The sequence below is a fragment of the Venturia canescens genome, chromosome 10 (genome assembly GCF_019457755.1).
Source record: "Venturia canescens isolate UGA chromosome 10, ASM1945775v1, whole genome shotgun sequence".
NCBI lineage: Eukaryota > Metazoa > Arthropoda > Insecta > Hymenoptera > Ichneumonidae > Venturia > Venturia canescens.
The window spans coordinates 13781815-13798674 of NC_057430.1; the positions used below are offsets into that span (position 1 = coordinate 13781815).

General features: G+C 36.1%; 4 protein-coding genes across 21 annotated transcripts; 2 read left to right on the top strand and 2 right to left on the bottom strand.

Annotated features, from left to right (window-relative positions):
- The first annotated feature begins 17 nt into the window (after positions 1-17).
- LOC122417251 (vesicle transport protein SFT2A) lies at positions 18-2662 on the top strand. 18 transcript variants are annotated; one of them, XM_043430617.1, is made up of 6 exons: positions 18-152; positions 705-801; positions 923-940; positions 1083-1252; positions 1321-1438; positions 1514-2662. In XM_043430617.1, exons 2-6 carry the CDS (start codon positions 733-735, stop codon positions 1640-1642), a joined length of 504 nt encoding a protein of 167 aa, XP_043286552.1. In that variant the 5' UTR covers positions 18-152; positions 705-732; the 3' UTR covers positions 1643-2662. The 18 variants fall into 18 exon arrangements, with proteins under 18 accessions (XP_043286552.1, XP_043286551.1, XP_043286562.1 ...); XM_043430616.1 differs by having other exon boundaries at positions 18-140; positions 702-801; XM_043430612.1 differs by having other exon boundaries at positions 28-152; positions 702-801.
- Positions 2441-4921, bottom strand: LOC122417245 (citramalyl-CoA lyase, mitochondrial-like). The gene is made up of 7 exons (XM_043430604.1): positions 4651-4921; positions 4332-4466; positions 3817-4011; positions 3574-3760; positions 3401-3514; positions 3025-3203; positions 2441-2758 (listed from the first exon to the last, which is right to left on the bottom strand). Exons 1-7 carry the CDS (start codon positions 4720-4722, stop codon positions 2663-2665), a joined length of 978 nt encoding a protein of 325 aa, XP_043286539.1. The 5' UTR covers positions 4723-4921; the 3' UTR covers positions 2441-2662.
- A 112-nt stretch (positions 4922-5033) lies between these two features.
- On the top strand, positions 5034-13480 carry Prp4k (Pre-mRNA processing factor 4 kinase). The gene is made up of 13 exons (XM_043430593.1): positions 5034-5169; positions 5653-6073; positions 6226-6710; positions 6889-7507; positions 7746-8114; positions 8278-8363; positions 8463-8609; positions 8722-8875; positions 9048-9300; positions 9534-9772; positions 10505-10705; positions 12126-12202; positions 12891-13480. The coding sequence occupies exons 1-11, from the start codon at positions 5165-5167 to the stop codon at positions 10703-10705; spliced, it is 2979 nt and encodes a 992-aa protein (XP_043286528.1). The 5' UTR covers positions 5034-5164; the 3' UTR covers positions 12126-12202; positions 12891-13480.
- A 291-nt stretch (positions 13481-13771) lies between these two features.
- LOC122417246 (inositol monophosphatase 1-like) lies at positions 13772-16627 on the bottom strand. The gene is made up of 6 exons (XM_043430605.1): positions 16434-16627; positions 15585-15718; positions 14939-15201; positions 14762-14867; positions 14349-14500; positions 13772-14251 (listed from the first exon to the last, which is right to left on the bottom strand). The coding sequence occupies exons 1-6, from the start codon at positions 16491-16493 to the stop codon at positions 14145-14147; spliced, it is 822 nt and encodes a 273-aa protein (XP_043286540.1). The 5' UTR covers positions 16494-16627; the 3' UTR covers positions 13772-14144.
- Between the last annotated feature and the right edge of the window lie 233 nt (positions 16628-16860).

The window sequence follows — 16860 nt, forward strand, 5'->3', positions numbered from 1 at the left end:
ACTGGTTTGAGAAAAAGGAATTGAGTACGCTAAAAGCGCCTTTGTTGTTATTTTCCTTGCATGATCTTGATATTTTTACCATCGAACGATTCAAGAAATACCTGCATATAATTATTTTTTTTATATTATTATAAAAACAAGTGCGTATGTGTGTAAGTGAAGAATGGTAGTTTTGCAATATCCATTGACTGAATGACCGGATAATTGTCAATAAAAAAATTACCAGTCGTTAACGTCGCACATTGTGAAATTTCAATCGAACGAACAGTCGAACATAACCTTTTTACAACTGTAATTCAACGTTAAAGTATTCTTCGTTCGCTGTCAAAAAAGAAGCTCGTACTGTGAATCATTCACTCGTTTCTTCGATATATCCCATAAGCAATTACCCTCTTTTTCAAGCTTTTCCATTCATCTATATATTCTGCCGATGGAAATTTCATTTTTTAATAATCGCTGAATTTTTCATCCACGTACATACATTTTGCAAATTTGTTTCCGCCATCGGAACAAATAATTCACCAATAACGGAGATTGTTGACACGAACGTTTAATAATCATAATAAACTTCAAGCACTCGTGGATAATGACAGTCGTATGCCATATTGCAACACCCACTTGTTTCATGTTGATTAATGACATTGACAGTAGCATCCACAGAACTGAAGATAAAGAATTTTGAGAGAAAAATTATTTTCCAGCAGTGCAGCTCGCTATAACATAACAATAAATATGGACAAGCTGCGCAAAGCCCTCAGCGGCAACGAACAGTGTGATGAAGAAAGTGGCATTATAACACAGGTGATTTGACACATTTACATTTTTAGACGATATTATAAAGTATAGTAAACGATTTTTTTTCAACAATTATGCTTATAAATAATACCACAAGTATAATTATGACGTATTTCATGCAACAAAGCGTGATGTGGATTTTGTCGTAAGTATTTCTACAAACTATTGAGGGAGGAGTCCGAATGGAATGATCAAAAGTTTCTGATTCAAATTTTTTTTATTGAAATATTTAATTTTCTCAATATAAATATAAAAGTTCATAAAATTTTATTTTTATTTTATTTTAGATTATGGATGAAAGTACATTGAGCTGGTCAACACGAATAAAAGGTTTTGCAATTTGTTTTATCATTGGTATACTGTGTTCGTTCCTTGGTTCCTTCGCTCTATTTCTCAACAGAGGTCTCACAGTATTTGCTGTTTTTTATACTTTTGGAAACATCATTTCATTGGCAAGGTAATTGAATTTTTTGATGATATAGTCGCTGCTTATTTGACCAATTTTAATGGTGTTTTTTTTTGCAGCACATGTTTTCTCATGGGCCCAGTTAATCAATTGAAAAAAATGTTTGCCTCTACAAGAATAATTGCAACTCTGCTCGTTTTTTTCTCCTTGGGAATGACTTTGTTTGCAGCTATAGAGGTAAAATTTAATCATGAAATGAAAAAAACAAAATTATCGAAAAATATTTTACGAATTTTCGTTTTTTTGTTGTAGTTGAAGAAAGCAGGCTTGGCTCTTCTATTCATAATACTGCAGTCGTTGGCTATGACGTGGTACTCACTTTCTTACATCCCGTATGCACGAGATGCAGTAAAGAAGACCATAGAGTCTTGCATTTCGTGAAAAAATTCCCAAGAAAATGCACGGTAATAACTTTGGAAACAAAGACATCGCTCCTCCATCTTCAAGACAATAAATATTTTGCAAGATAATTTACGAGAAAAAAAAAACCATACGAAAGAAGAATTGATATGTTACGCACACTGAACTTGGAAGGCTAGCTTCGATTTTTTGAATCCCGAAGACTTTCCGTTCCCTAATATACCATTTTTGGAAAAAGATTGCCGCGAGATGTGAAATATTGTGAATACATAGGGCGTTTAATCTGAATTGAAAGAACTGATTTTCCGATTATTGAAACAAATCAAAACTGTGCCTTACACAAAATGCTTTTATTTTACGTATACTACCACGTTATGATATTTTTTAACAGGATACCTTTTTAAATCCTTTTTTATTGATTAATTATTGAATTAAGAAATTTTCAACTATTTTTCGAAGCAATTTTATTTAACAGGATTTTGGTCCTAACGATTTGACAAAAACATAATCAAATTTTTTCGTTTCTGAAACGTTATGATAGTTGGATTCCCAATAAAAATAAAAACAAAAAGTTATTCTCTTATCAACCCATAATTATTCGATGAGTAATTAGAAAATTATGGTTTTTGTCAAGTTCTAATATTTTTAAATGTTTCAATGTTTGTCAAAAATCTTAAGAACCAAAATTCTGATTGCAATGAAGTTTCGAATTCGTGTATTATTCTAAAATATCACTAATGGGGGTGAACGATTATTTTAAACAAAACACATAAATGATTGGCACTGAATCATTACGCAAAAAAATAATCAATTACCAAGTATTGCTATTGCATTTTAAAGCTTCTTTTAATACGATTATTATTATTATTAAGTGATTAAGAATATTGAGAATACGAATATAATTATTTACACATTTGTACAGTACTTACGACTATGAATTATCTTTAGTAGCATTCACAGGCAAAATGATAAATGATGATTGCTTCTGTCAATTATTTAATTTTAGTTACAACGTAACAAAATAAACGAGAATTTACGAAACTATCGTTTTATCGAGTCATTGACGAGATTTACTACGTTCTGAGCCTGTCGCAGGGTAGGCATATCAATCATTTGACCAGCATATACGAAAGCACCCTGGAATAAACATCATTCCATTTGTCACAATTCCAGTTTTTAAAATTACCCAAATGTTTAAAAACTTCATTAATTTCTGAGCTTCTACGAGACCCTCCTTCCAAGAATTGCCCACTGGCAATCTTTCCTGATGTATTACAGTATCGCATCTTGTACAAAGGTCAAAAAAAACTGGAAAACCTGGCCAGTGCTGCTGTCGACAATTTTACCGACCGTTGCATTGCTATCAGTTTATTATTCAAGGATGTTTTCCATTTAGACTTTACCTTGCCCTGTTGTTGATGGTTATTGAAAGCCTCCACGAGCCCTGATGCCCAATCAATTCTTGACTGCGATGGGCTGTAAGCTTCTTGTACAATGGCTACGTGAGACGGATGGATCACTTGTCGACCTGTAAATCCCCAAGCTGCACTTTCCAATGAAGTTCTTCGTAGTTCGTCTAAATCTAAAATGGAAAAATGATTATCGAGTACCACTCAAAATATTTAAGATTGTGATTATTTATAAACGACTAAAAATTAGTATCAAGATTATCTCACGAAAAATTCATTGGACAGAATGCAGCACCTTTTGAACGAAATTTCGAGGTAGCACAATTCTGGTCCATCGAGAAATGAATTAAAAAAATCAAGTTTTCTGTACCTTTTATATCTATGTGAACCATGTCAATAGCTTGCAAATCGAACGCCTTAGCAATCATAACAAGTCTTTGTCTGGCATAAAGAATCTCCAGGCAACTTTTTGTCCTGGTTGCTCCTGCAAAAATGTATGGATGAAATTTTTATAGCAAATTTTAAAAAATGTACAAATTTTACCTATGCTTGCTATGTAATCGTCACTCCCCAGAACGAGTGCTACTAGTTTGAGAGATCCTCCTTTTGTAGTGTTCATTGCAGCTTGTGTTATTTCTGGTAGTTTCAATAAGCTCCCAGCAGTTTCGCTGTATATTATAAAATCCATTTGTACATTTTGTATATTTAAACTTTGAACTGCATCTGAAAACTGGAAACTGAATTTCGAGATTCTGTTACAATCTCTGTTATTATAGCTTTTATTACCCATGAAATTTCATCTATGCTCTCCACTTTTGGTAATAGAATACTAGGTGGTTTATTGGTAGCAGCAAAAATCATGTTCAGGTCAAGCTGGCAAAGACCTGAACTAACTGAGTTAACCCTTACACCCCATTGCGGTCTATGGCATGGGAACGGTGATTCGTTCAACAGATCTGCAATATTTCTTCTAGCAGAATCCTTGGAAGAACATTGAATTATTTTAATGAAAAAAATACAAATGTATGGAAGAAAAAAATGAATGTATCAAATAAGTTAAATATAATAAAAATATTGTGTTATTCCTCTAGCCAATGTGTGCTTAATTGTAAAAAACGTCCATTATTTTTCATGGATTATTTTTTGCAAGTCAAATGTTTGTAAGATTTTAGGTTTACTAAAATCCTAAAGATATGACATATCAAATTTCTTTATGAAAAGTCTTCAATAAGAGAAATAAACTGTCAGGATATAGCTGTAGCAAAACAATTATAGTATAATATTTTCACAATATCATTTACTTTCTGATTAATTGAAACACCATCCTCGCAATCAAGGACAATAAAATCTGCTTCGATTGTTTCGGCTTTTTTTATTTTTCTGGGATCACTTGCAGGCACGTACATCAGGGTTCTTCTTGGTGTCGAAGTATTTGACTGCAAGAATATGTTTCGAATTTATTTTCCACATTTTTGATAAAGTTTTGAGGTGTAATTTTGTACATTGTAAATTTATAATCCAAGGTTTTTATTATCCATGGCAAATGTTGGATTAAGGTTATGAGTTGTTGCTTGATTCAAATGAATAAAAATAATGGTAGTTAATTTACTCTTGACTCACCATTGATCTAATAATCGAAAATTGTCCTAAAAAATTAACAACTGTTTTATTGAAGAATGGAGGAACAAACATAATTTTGTTTTAATCGTTCTCGATTACTGCGATACAACAATGTTTACACAAATCCAATCGTGCACAACGTGTGTTTACATTCGTAAAGATTTGGGAGCGACAAATTCTGTTGCATTGCAAATTGCAATGACCCTCGAATCATATATAATTTAACTATAGTGGAAATAAATGCAGTAATTATGGAGTTTGCGATAGGTTTGTGTAAATAAAAACTTTTTTGAAATTTCCCGCTTTTGCAGATTCAATGGAAAAAAATGGCATATATATATATGAAAAATAAAAAAAATTCATAACCTGCCAAACTTCAGGGTGTAGGTTCAAACGATGATAAAATGGCCGAAACCGCAGTCAACTTCAAAATAGTTGGTCGTCTCTGTCGTTCTTGTGTCGAGTGAGTCAGGAATTTGTATAAAAGTTCCGTAACAGCTGGATTTAAAGCATCATGAGGTTTGTAATAGTTTTTAATGAAATTAAATCGAACGTGAAGCTATAATATCGACGATTCGTTAAATTGTGTGATCACTAATGAAGGACGATGATGTTTACATTTCACGTAACCTAACCATTCATCAATGGCTCGTCGATCGTGCGTTATTCGTTTATGAAACGTCGAATTTGTTGTTGCATTCCATCAAGCCATATTAAATAACTTCAATTGCGTTGATTGATTTCATGTAATCTATTCGGAGTCACGAACGTTTCTTTAGAAAACAATTTTTGTTGAATAATCGCATCTGCATCAGACGACCACGATCAAGGACGTTTGCGAGCGTTTGTCGGAAATGCAGAAAAAAATTTAATCACTTCAATCAATAGTAAAATGACAAAATTTCTTAGAAACAAATATCGCGAAAAAATTTTTTAAAATAATGAACAAACTAATTCTTAAAACAATTAATATCAAAAGTTTATAAAAAAATGTATTTTCAGTGAATCAGATTTGGAGTGCTTGGTAGGAAAGCGTCAAAGTCGTCCATCAATGGACGAAGACACTGATGCCTTAGATCAGAGAAGAAAGAAAAAAAGAAAGCACAAGCATCACAAGCACAAAAAGGACAAAACTTTAGAGAAGGATGATGGAAAAACGGATCGAAGAAAACACAAGAAACACAAGAGACCCAAAAAGGAAAGAGACACAGAAAATGGCACCAGTGAGGAGAAAACTTTTCCTACAAGAACGGTCATTATCACACCTAAGGAAACGCACGTTAATGGGAAAATTCATGCACCCATGGAAGTCGTTTCAACCGAAGAGAGCGAAGATGAAAAATTGGTGGATTTGGACTCCGATGAAGTTGATTGTACTATCATCGAAGATGATATAGATCTTGAGGAATTGATGAAACAAAAGGTAAATATTAATGTTTTTGCCGAATTTAGGTAGATCTTTAAAACTTGTCAGACTTATACAAAACTATTGTAGCAACAGAATTTAAATCTCGTATCTTGTTGAAAAAAGGGGAACACCGAAATGTTCTAAAATATTGATTTGTTCAAAACCAGGAACGGCTACAAGCGTGTTTGGTGCAGTATCTATCCGACGAATCGGAAAAGGAAGGAAAAGCGGCGGTGCGCGAGGAGTCGAAAGTTGCAGAAACACCGGACGTTATACTGGTGGAAGATGATAGCGGCGACGAGAGTGCACAGCGTAAGAAGCGTTACAAAAGCCGATCGGGAAGTCGCGAACGCAAACGGGTTGTCAAAACGGAAAGACGCGTCGTTGTTGACATGACGAGGGAACGACGAGTCCGGGAAGAATCGAAAGACAACAAGAGGAAGAGGACTGATGATGTTGAAAGAAGGAGAGTTGAAGAAAAAAGCCGAACGAGAGAGGACGTGAAAAAAGAGGAACCGCGAAGAGGAGCAAGGGAAGTCCGCAAAGTCGTCGAAACACGTCCACGTGAGGACGTGAGGAGAAGGACTGAGGAAGAAAGGCGAAAGGATTCAATAAAACGTGAAGAGCCTCGGAAGAGGGAACATGAGCAAAGGTGAAAAAAAGTTGAATTTGTTATTTTTTGGATATCTTTCGTTTTAGCAACCAAAATTTTAGTTGAATTTTTCTCGAAAAATTGGATGAATTTCTCTATTAATTACTCTTTTTTAATAACAACTCGTCAGTAATAACATCTACTGCTCCTTTATAATAATATATAATTCATGTGACAGAGAGGAGGATCGTAAGAGGGAGAATGATCGACGAAACAGTCGAAATGAAGGGAATTCCCGTGACGCGAGGCCAGAAGTGAGGCAGCACATGCCAGCAACGAACAAACGAGATAACAAAGAGAATGACAGGAACCCAAGCAGAGATAGGCCGAGTCGTGACCGACCGTCGAGCCGGGATCGAAACGGTAGTCGCGACAAGCGTCCCGAGAGTCGAGATAGACATGGAAATCGGGACAGACCGAATAGCCGTGATAGACGAGACAGTCGTAACAACGACAGAGGTCGTGAGCGATCACCCAGTGCAAGAAGATCTCGAAGTCCGGGAAGGATGAAAACGGCGGATCGTGAGCGAGGAGGTGATCGTTATCGAAGGTCGAGATCGATGTCTCGCGGCAGACGAGATCGCGATCGTTATGGACGCGAGTGGGACAGGGGCAGAGAAAAAAATGGTAAACGAGAACGTGGCGATAAATATAAGGATTCTCTTTCAGAAGGACTCAAGATTGAAAGATCTGAGAGCTCCAGCGAAGAGGAAATCAAGGACATTGATATCGAAGAGGAGGAAGACGAGGAAGCTATTATCGACCGAAGGAGGAAACAGAGAGAAGAATTACTCAAGGTAAAGTTTCGATTTCTTTATAATTTTTTAATGAACATGAAAATTCTCAATCCCAAGTAGTTTTAAACAATCGCAAATAACAAATATATCAGTATCTATTCTTTAAAAAAAATTCTCTTTTCAAGCAACAACAAATTCTCTTCGTTATTTGATAGGCGAGATAATGATCCGTGTTAAGGTATTATTGAATGAAAATTCAACGATGAAAACTATAAAACGACGATTCGACCTTTCACAGAGATTAGGAGGACCCAACGAGGACTCGAATCTCTCAGTTGATCTCAGCGTGGCCATCACCACACCCCGAACAGATACGCGATCGCTCGTTGTATCGCCAAAATCTGTCGAGGTCGTTTCCAACAACAATGAATCGGCGTCGGAGAGTCACACACCCCCAATCCCAGAGGCCGTCAAGTCCTCGCCCCAAGCAACGAAAAAGCGAAAATCACGATTCGCTGATGCACCACCAGCATCCGATGGGGTGAATGAAAAATACGGAGAACTTTCCAGCGTTGATAAATCGAAACTCGTTGACGATAAATCGACCACGAAGAAGGCGAATGAGTGGGACATGTTTGCTGAGGCTGACAATATCGGAGACTTTAATGTACGAAAACTCATGTTCATAGTATTCGTTGAACTCCTCTTAAAATAATTCCAACAAAATAATTTGAGTTTTTCAAAACTGTTACTGTCTATATTTACTTGTTTGTCTATCGATTGTCCGAATACTTCATTTGTCTAAATGAATTCCGAACGTTCCTTTTCAGAGTCCCACGGTGGAGGGTAAACGACAAGGAGGTCCGGACAATCCGAGCTTGACCGACAATTGGGACGATGCTGAAGGATACTACAGGTGCGACATTAATCATGCTTGAAAATTCGTATGAAATTGATCATATGTTTTCTTATTAATAGTTATTTTTGTACGTTTCTCTCTTCTATTCATATCCAGAGTTCGTGTTGGCGAAACCCTCGATTCTCGTTACGTCGTCTATGGTTACACGGGCCAAGGAGTATTCAGTAACGTCGTTAGGGCGCGAGACAGCGCAAGGGGAAACCTCGACGTTGCTGTGAAAATTATAAGGAACAACGAAATAATGTAAGAGAATTTCTACCATTTTTAACCCCAGACTTCTTCCACGAATCAAAATTGAATTAATAGATCTCGTTTGAATTGAAAAACACGTTCGAATATATTCCACGTTTTCCAGGCACAAGACAGGCTTGAAAGAGTTGGAAGTCTTGAGGAAACTCAACGATGCCGATCCTGAGGATCGTTTCCATTGTTTGAGATTGTTCAGACATTTTTTCCACAAAAATCATCTGTGCATGGTCTTCGAACCTCTGGCGATGAATTTACGCGAGGTAAATATACAGAAACATTGAAAACACGTTTCAATGGGTGATGCAGAGTCATTTAAGTCTTCAAATATTGCTGAATTTTTAAGGCGTTTTGCGAAAATTTTCTTGCATCAAAAACTCTCTTCAAGTCAGGAAATATTGAATTTTTAAACGAAACTTTTTCTTTCGTTAACAGGTTCTGAAGAAATATGGGAAAGACGTTGGTTTGCACGTGAAAGCTGTAAGATCGTACACGCAACAGCTGTTTTTGGCATTGAAACTTTTGAAGCGTGCGAACATATTGCACGGGGATATAAAACCGGACAATATTCTAGTCAGCGAAAGCAAACTCGTACTGAAATTGTGTGATTTTGGTTCGGCGTGTCATGCTCACGAGAATGAAGTCACGCCGTATCTCGTATCCCGATTCTACAGAGCCCCGGAAATTAGTAAGTACTTCGAACGAATCATTTCGGTCTTTTATGCTTTAAAACTCCCGTTGATAACAGAAAAAACCCTCTCGTCGGATCTTTTCGAAATGATATAATACCAAAAAAAAAAACAAAAACAAAAACAAAAACGATAACATCAATTCGATCGAAATATAAATGATTCGTCGATGCGTTAGACGAAGAAATCGAAGAGCCTCGAGTAAGCCGATATTAAAATAATAATTTTCTAGTTCTTGGTATACCGTATGATTTTGGAATTGACATGTGGTCAGTGGGATGTACAATTTATGAATTGTACACCGGGAAGATCATGTTCTCGGGAAAAACGAACAATCAAATGTTGAAATTCTTCATGGACCTCAAAGGAAAAATGCCGAACAAGCTGATAAGAAAAGGCACTTTCAAAGAGCAACACTTCGATACTAACTGCAATTTCCTGTATCACGAAGTCGATAAAGTCACTGAGCGGGTAAGTTCGACGCTTATTTTTTTACTGAATATACTGAAATTATTAGAACGGAATGAACAAAAGTAAAAAAGAAATAAGAGCCCTCTGATCATCGACATGGTTACATTACCACGCGGTAAGTTTAACTTTTTTTGCATTTCTACCTTGATTCGATGCAGAGTCCCGAAAGCAGAAAACCACTGTGGAGTAGTACTTGCAAAAAAGCTTGTTGATTTATTCAAAGTACTTGATTACTTGAAATTCACATTAATTTAAATTAAAATCCATATTTTAAATATGTTTTGGACTCAACTTAATTAAACCATTTTCAGTAGCCATGAAACCTTTTCGACAATTGACATATTCATTTGCCTGTCATTGTTGGACACAAAAAATAGTTTCAAAAGAAAAGAATTCTGAAGCTCAGATTACTTGAAGAAAACATCAAAATTGCAGTCCCTGTCGCTACTCTATCATGACTCAATTTTATCTTCCTAACTAACTCAATAACGATGAAAAGGAAATTTAAAAAAATCGAACCTTTTTAAACGGTCGTAGGTACAGTCCCTTGAAATTTGATGAATCCGTGCAAGGTTTAGAACAATTCACATTTTGGCAAACATAGATTTAAAAAGTTGCATTGATATTACGTAAATAGTGAGGTGGGAAGAATGATGACGGTCAAGCAATGGCGAGGAACCTCGATAAATGTTGTGACCCAATGATTCACGTCGTTGCCGTGGTGAATTTTAGGAAAAGGTTGTAGTGATGTCGACGCTGCCAGCATCACGTGACCTCGGCGCGGAGCTCGGAGGTAATTCACTACCGCCGGAGCAAAATAGGAAAGTGACACAACTGAAGGATCTGCTGGAACGCACCTTGATGCTCGACGCTGGCAAACGGATTACAGTCAATCACGCCCTGGCTCATCCCTTTATACAAGAAAAGATCTAGGTAACCCCGTCTATTGGGGACACCTTTAGAAAACAAAAACGAGACCCAAAAAACACAGGCAGAAATGAAAGAGACTGTTAATCCACGCGGTTCGCTTGAAAATTCATTCGAAACAAAACCACATCCATTCACCACACACGAACACAATTCATTTGTATATTTTGAATGGCACGTAAAGCAAAAGTAGTTACGCTAAATACGTGCTGGAAAAATATGCCTCGTAACGAAATTTCGATCGCTGGGAACAATTTTTCTTTTTTCATTGGTAGAGTATCACGAAAAACCACGTTCGATCGAACAATCACGAGAATTCATTATTTTCAAGCTTTCATCACTGTTCCACACAATACGAACGATCGAGTATCTCAATATTTATCCGTATTGAGATATCAATTGAATACCCTTGACGCTGGTCCATTTTTACAATTTATCGGACGCCATGGAAGTATCCCAACATTTCATTCATTATTCTAAACGTTTTATTTGTACGTTTAATACAAAAAACAAATATATAATAATAATAAAAATAATAATAAAAATGTTGTATAAATGGAGAACGCGAGGACGGAACGACAAATGAATTAAATTATTCGTCGTTGAAGAATATTCACGAATTGTACAATTCTTAAAAAAAATTATTAAATCACTATAGACAAAAACAAAACACACATACACACAAACATACATATTCACACATTAATATTCACACGTATTGAAATGAGAAAATTGCAAATCGGATACGTGTCTTGAAAAAAAAAAAAAGAAAAAAAAAACGTGAAAAATCCTCACTGCACGTGTCACATTTTACACTGAAACAAGAAGAAAATATGATCCCTCAAGAAAAAATACACATTCACGCGTGAATCCAACTTAGCAAGAAAAGTTCGAGACGAAAAAATTGGTGTACTAACATTAAAAAAAAAAAAAAAAAAAACAAAGAATTTAAAAAAAACAAATTGTATAGTAAGTAGGAATGTAGTTGAAATAAAAAACGACACATGCTCGACGAGGTACATTAAATGCTTTTTTTTAAACAAGTATTTAAGGCTCGATACCCCGTATTCGCATCGCGTTTTTTGTCCTATAGTGAAAATAACTGATTAATATGAGAATAAAAAGCAAATGATACCACGTCAGGAATGCAAATTTTAGTGCGATGAAAATAATTGAATCTTTCATTCGAGTTACGCGAATGAAAATAGAATATGAAAAAAATATATATATATAAACGTATTGTCGAGTTTGAGGATTCGTGCTGGTTGGTTGAGGGGTTTCAGTAATAAAAAAATAAAAAAACGTTGAATGAATAAAGCATTGTTAAGTGGAAAATATTCACTCTTGCGTTGAATTCCAAGCGCAACAGCTTTTTCTGCATGAATCGAATGAAAGTCATGATTTTACGAGGCTGCTTATGTTTCAGATGAGACTACGATACGAATCACATCGTTAAACGTGGGCGGACCTAGCAAGGGCCTTTAGCACTGTTCCCGTTGCAAGGTATTCATGGGGGCTGCCTTATGGGATACTAGTATATCCAAAATTTCAAAAAAAGCTTTTGCTTGTCTGAGTTTTAGTCTGCAAGTTGAATTTCATACTAGAAGAATGAAAAAAATTATTTTGTATTATGTAAAAAACGTTTCGGGAAAAAAGCAAAGTATCAAGTTGCAGAGGTGCGGTAAGCAATATTTATGGGGGGAAGAGCATAAATGACCTGTGGGACGTGAAAAATCGTGTTAAACTCGGTTATATTTATTGAAAAAACCGTGCAACGATGACTGGGATTTTTAGACATCGATGAAATTTGTTTTTGAGGCTTCTGCGAAAAGCAACGAAGTCTGTCGAATCACTCAATGGCTTTTCAAATAGAATAATATTTGCATCATGTTGTTTACGTTTTCGAAATATTCTTCAGTATTTCTTCTTCCATTTTATCCGGAAACTCCGTTGTCACTTGAATAGCTCCGAATTTTGATGAATCGTTGACTTTCCTGGGGAGAAAAAAAAACGCTCGAACGTCAGGAAAACGTAAAAAAAAATGACATGAGAAACACTCGCAGAGGGCGGAGAACAGAAATACGAATGAATGAAATGAATAAAAAGAAAAAAAGAAAGACACGATACGATATTCGCGATGATCAGGTGCTTGATTATTCTAATCGGCTATTTGGTAATGTTTCACTTGTAGCCCTCCCTGTGAGGAGGGGAGGCGATGATGGGGATGACGGATTACGATTGAGAACGCGACGGCCTCTCCAAGTGAACGAGCTTCTTTGTTCTGGAGATATCACGTGAGAAAGTCAACGCTTGCTCAATATCTATCTGGCAATACGTTAATCACGTTTATCGTCGATCCAAAACCTCGAGGATTACGTTTTTATTGGGTAATAACGAGAAATACTACTTAAATTATTTTCTTTAATTATACGAAGACGCGTAAGTATCACCAACAGGTAAGAAATACTAATTTATAAAAACAAATCTTCATTTTTCATGTTTGTATTTAATCGGACAAATTCAACGATTTTTCTCTCGAATTAGTGCTACTTTCGTGTGCAGTAATAATATCATTTTTTTAAAGCAGATCGTAGAATTGGTCCGAACCACGAATGAGCTCAATTTAATTCCCACGATTCTGAGTTTTCAGGTTCATGGAGCTTCGTTTTTTACGAACTTGGATTCAAGGAAAGTTCTCAATCTCCAGTCGCCAACCAAACTGTTCACTCTTTTAGCCATCTTCAGTCTTTTCAATGAATAAAAATCATTCTATGAATGCAACGTCCGGATTTCAGTGGTAGAAAAAATGTTTATTTTTCTGAGATTTTTTTAGCACTTAGACAATTTCACAAATCTTGTAGGCGTTGATCAATACTCGATAGGTGATTGCTATTATTGTGTTGAATGAACTTTTGACATTCTTTGAATATTCGGCTTAGCAAAACACCAACAAAAGTTGCATTTTTTCTGTCACTGATCAAGTTTATTTATTACAACGAACCAACGAAACTCCTTTTCGTCCTCGCAAAATGTCACTTGTCACCGCACTTTATTGAGACAAAATGGACATGATCCATTTTTCAATGTAACATTTATTTATTCCCGGCCAAAAATACATTTCAACAATGAATAAATCGATGGAATCTCGAACAATAAACATAAAAATTGATCCCAATTCGATGGGCTTAAATTCTTCAAATTGATACAATTTTCATTTAATTCTTCACTGTTCTTACTTTACATATTTATCATTTTATAAATGATTATTTTTCATTATTATTATTTTCCAGTAATAATAATGATAAAAATCACGAAGGCTGCGCCGTTGTCGAATAAAAATAGACATTTTCTACACAATCCATTTACAAAATAATCCCTTAATTTCTGTAAAGAATTTTCAAATGGGACTCTAGAATGAATTTCATTGAATTTGGCACTGATTTAATTAATCACGCGGCGGATAATATTGGCTTATAAGAGCAACAATTTGTTCAGCGAGCTCTTTCGTTGAGGCGCAAAGTAAACGTCTGCTCAAGAGATCGAGAGGTCCGCCTGGAAACAAAGTGGAAAAATTCAACGATTGCGAACGAATGTGAAGAGGCAAGAGAACACTTGACGTGGTACTGAACAAGAGGAGAGCTCGAGTTACCAGCGGGATCGATGCAAACACCTCCGGCTTCTTGAACTATTAGATTACCAGCTGCGAAGTCCCATATGTGAATACCAAATTCAAAATTTGCGTCAGCACCTCCGAGTGCAACCATGCACATGTTCAAAGCAGCTGAGCCCAGTGTTCGGACTCTGAAAAATAAAAGTTAGTAGATTAAAAACTGTCAGAATGATTTTTGGCTTATAAACTGCTCGGAAGAAGTGCCATTTCGGCTGTTGGAGAAATTTTGAAAACTTTTTCTTTTCAATTCGTACTTTTTCTAACACTTTTGTACAATTTTGTTAAAAATATTCAAACAAATGCTTTTTCCACTTTCTGAAAACTCCTTCACAGTGATGCAGCTTTGAGTAATGTTTTAAAAAATTTGTTTGAAGAAAAATAAAATTCTTTACCCGTGGACTTTTGGAGTGAGGATCTGTACGTTTTTGAAAACCGTTTTCATTTTTTCGGGATCTCTGCTGGTTCCCATTTCCATCATCAAAAGAGCTTTCGACAATTCTATAAAAAGTACGAAGCGTATAATTGGTGACGAAGAATTATAAAATTCGATATTGTTTAACAATTTTTACCTTTTTCACCGGAAACTCGGATGGGATTGCCGTTCAAAAAAGCACCGTTGCCTTTTTTCGCAGTGAAAAGTTGCTCGAGTATGGGATTGTAAACGATGCCGATTACTGTGACTTCTTCAACGAGGAGAGCAACGGAAATGCAAGTATGAGGAAGACCATGAACGAAATTCATCGTTCCGTCGATTGGGTCGATCACCCAGGTTGGGGCATCTGTTAACTGGACGCTGTTGGTCCCGGAACTCGTTTCTTCCTCTCCGATAAACCTGTCAAAATAAATATTTTCATTCGTTCTTTGCGTTTCGGATTTGAAATAGAAATTTCCTGTCAGACCGCAAGTAAAAATGTTCGCACTGAATTCTCGTCAAATACATAAAAACATTTTTCAATTTCTTTTGTTTAAAGTGACGCAAAAGCGTTTGAAAGTTGTAACAAAAATCATCGAATCGTCGCCATGTTGTTCTCGAAGTTAAAGTCTCGTCGCTGCTTAATATGCTCGTTCACGTAGTCTCAAAAAATGCGGTTTTCGAGAGTGTACTTAGGGATACGATAAGTAAGCGAAGAGTACAAAGTCAAATGCACCGTCATTGTACACAGTTGCATTGATTACGAGGCGAAACATCGTAAAATAATATCTCCCCTGCTTTACCTGTGATCAGGATATTTTTCAGTTATTCCTTTGATGAAAAGCGCTTCAACCTCGCGATCGGATTCGGTTACGAGATCGACGTCGCATGACTTAATCATTACTTCCTTTGGCCTATTCATTTTGTCTTTTATTATCTGCAATGAATTCGTGATAACAAAAAAATTATCATGTCAAAAATTTTTGAATGAATACGAGTGAGAAAACGACATTGAAATTACAGAATAAAAAAAATCTCATTCAGACATGTCGATAAATTTTTAATCGAATTTATATCAATATCGTATCACATTCAATTAAATCATTTTTTTAAAGCTGTTACAAAATCACTGATGAACATTAAGTAGGTTAATTAGTGAATAGGTTAATGAATAATTGACTGCTCATTTAATCAGCCAATAAATCGAACGATTAATTAATTGAATCTTTGTTTTTTCATGGAATAGTTTCGGGCTTTATTTTCTTAATGAATGATAATGAACCATTGAAATGTTTACAATAATAGATTCAATCAGCTTTCTTTTGAAAATCGTTCCAGATTAAAGAGATTTCAGGACGGGGGTGTGGGATGTGGAGGCATTTCCATGTTATAATAAATATATTCCGGGCGAAATAGCCGTTATGCGATGCTTAAAATACTCGGTCGTTTGGCGGTGGGAATGGGGATGAAGCGCGGCATGGTAAATAGCTGTCAAATCAATAACGTGTGTTATTGACGCGTTCGTGCTTGAGCTTGAACACTTAGTAGCGCATTTATCGAATAAAATGAGTGAAATTTTTTGAAAATGAGAGCGAGTTGATTTCCGAAGGAGGAAAGAATCGCGAAAAGTAATGATTTGTCGAAAGACTCACGTCTCCAGCTTGACGGACGAGTCTGAGGGCGACCTCGTAGTATTCGTCAATATTCGCCATGATTTTATATCGATAGAAATTTCAATATTTATGTGAGAAAGATTTTAATTTAATAAAGCAGAGATGAGTTGAAGCAGCTGAAAAATTGTTGTGCGACGCTGAACGTTGCAGAGCATTCGACACACTGAAAGAAAATCGTCATCGTGCTCGTTCGCACGTTTCAAGAAGTGGGAGGGATGAAAATAAGTTGTCTCGTGCAGCTTCGTAGTGGTTTGTCCGGTTTGTCGTTGTCGCACGTAACTTTCCACCAGCGGAGGGAGCTCCACCTGGTGGACAATTCAAAGAGCTTCCCAAGTCACGTGGCCTTGAACGATTTCCAATTTGATCACAATGCGACTGACAATCTTATCGGAATTGCACGATCAGA

Excerpts from the sequence above, each read along its gene's own strand:
- LOC122417245 (XM_043430604.1), bottom strand. The coding sequence starts at position 4,722 with ATGTTTGTTCCTCCATTCTTCAATAAAACAGTTGTTAATTTTTTAGGA. Across the intron at positions 4,012-4,331 it reads GTGTTTCAATTAATCAGAAA|GATTCTGCTAGAAGAAATAT; the intron begins GTAAATGATATT and ends TGTTCTTCCAAG. Across the intron at positions 3,515-3,573 it reads CGATTACATAGCAAGCATAG|GAGCAACCAGGACAAAAAGT; the intron begins GTAAAATTTGTA and ends ACATTTTTGCAG.
- LOC122417251 (XM_043430617.1), top strand. The coding sequence starts at position 733 with ATGGACAAGCTGCGCAAAGCCCTCAGCGGCAACGAACAGTGTGATGAA. Across the intron at positions 1,253-1,320 it reads AACATCATTTCATTGGCAAG|CACATGTTTTCTCATGGGCC; the intron begins GTAATTGAATTT and ends TTTTTTTTGCAG. Across the intron at positions 1,439-1,513 it reads CTTTGTTTGCAGCTATAGAG|TTGAAGAAAGCAGGCTTGGC; the intron begins GTAAAATTTAAT and ends TTTTTGTTGTAG.
- Prp4k (XM_043430593.1), top strand. Across the intron at positions 6,074-6,225 it reads AGGAATTGATGAAACAAAAG|GAACGGCTACAAGCGTGTTT; the intron begins GTAAATATTAAT and ends GTTCAAAACCAG. Across the intron at positions 8,115-8,277 it reads ACAATATCGGAGACTTTAAT|AGTCCCACGGTGGAGGGTAA; the intron begins GTACGAAAACTC and ends GTTCCTTTTCAG.
- LOC122417246 (XM_043430605.1), bottom strand. The coding sequence starts at position 16,493 with ATGGCGAATATTGACGAATACTACGAGGTCGCCCTCAGACTCGTCCGT. Across the intron at positions 14,868-14,938 it reads CCGAGTTTCCGGTGAAAAAG|AATTGTCGAAAGCTCTTTTG; the intron begins GTAAAAATTGTT and ends TACTTTTTATAG. Across the intron at positions 14,501-14,761 it reads CTCACTCCAAAAGTCCACGG|AGTCCGAACACTGGGCTCAG; the intron begins GTAAAGAATTTT and ends TTTATTTTTCAG.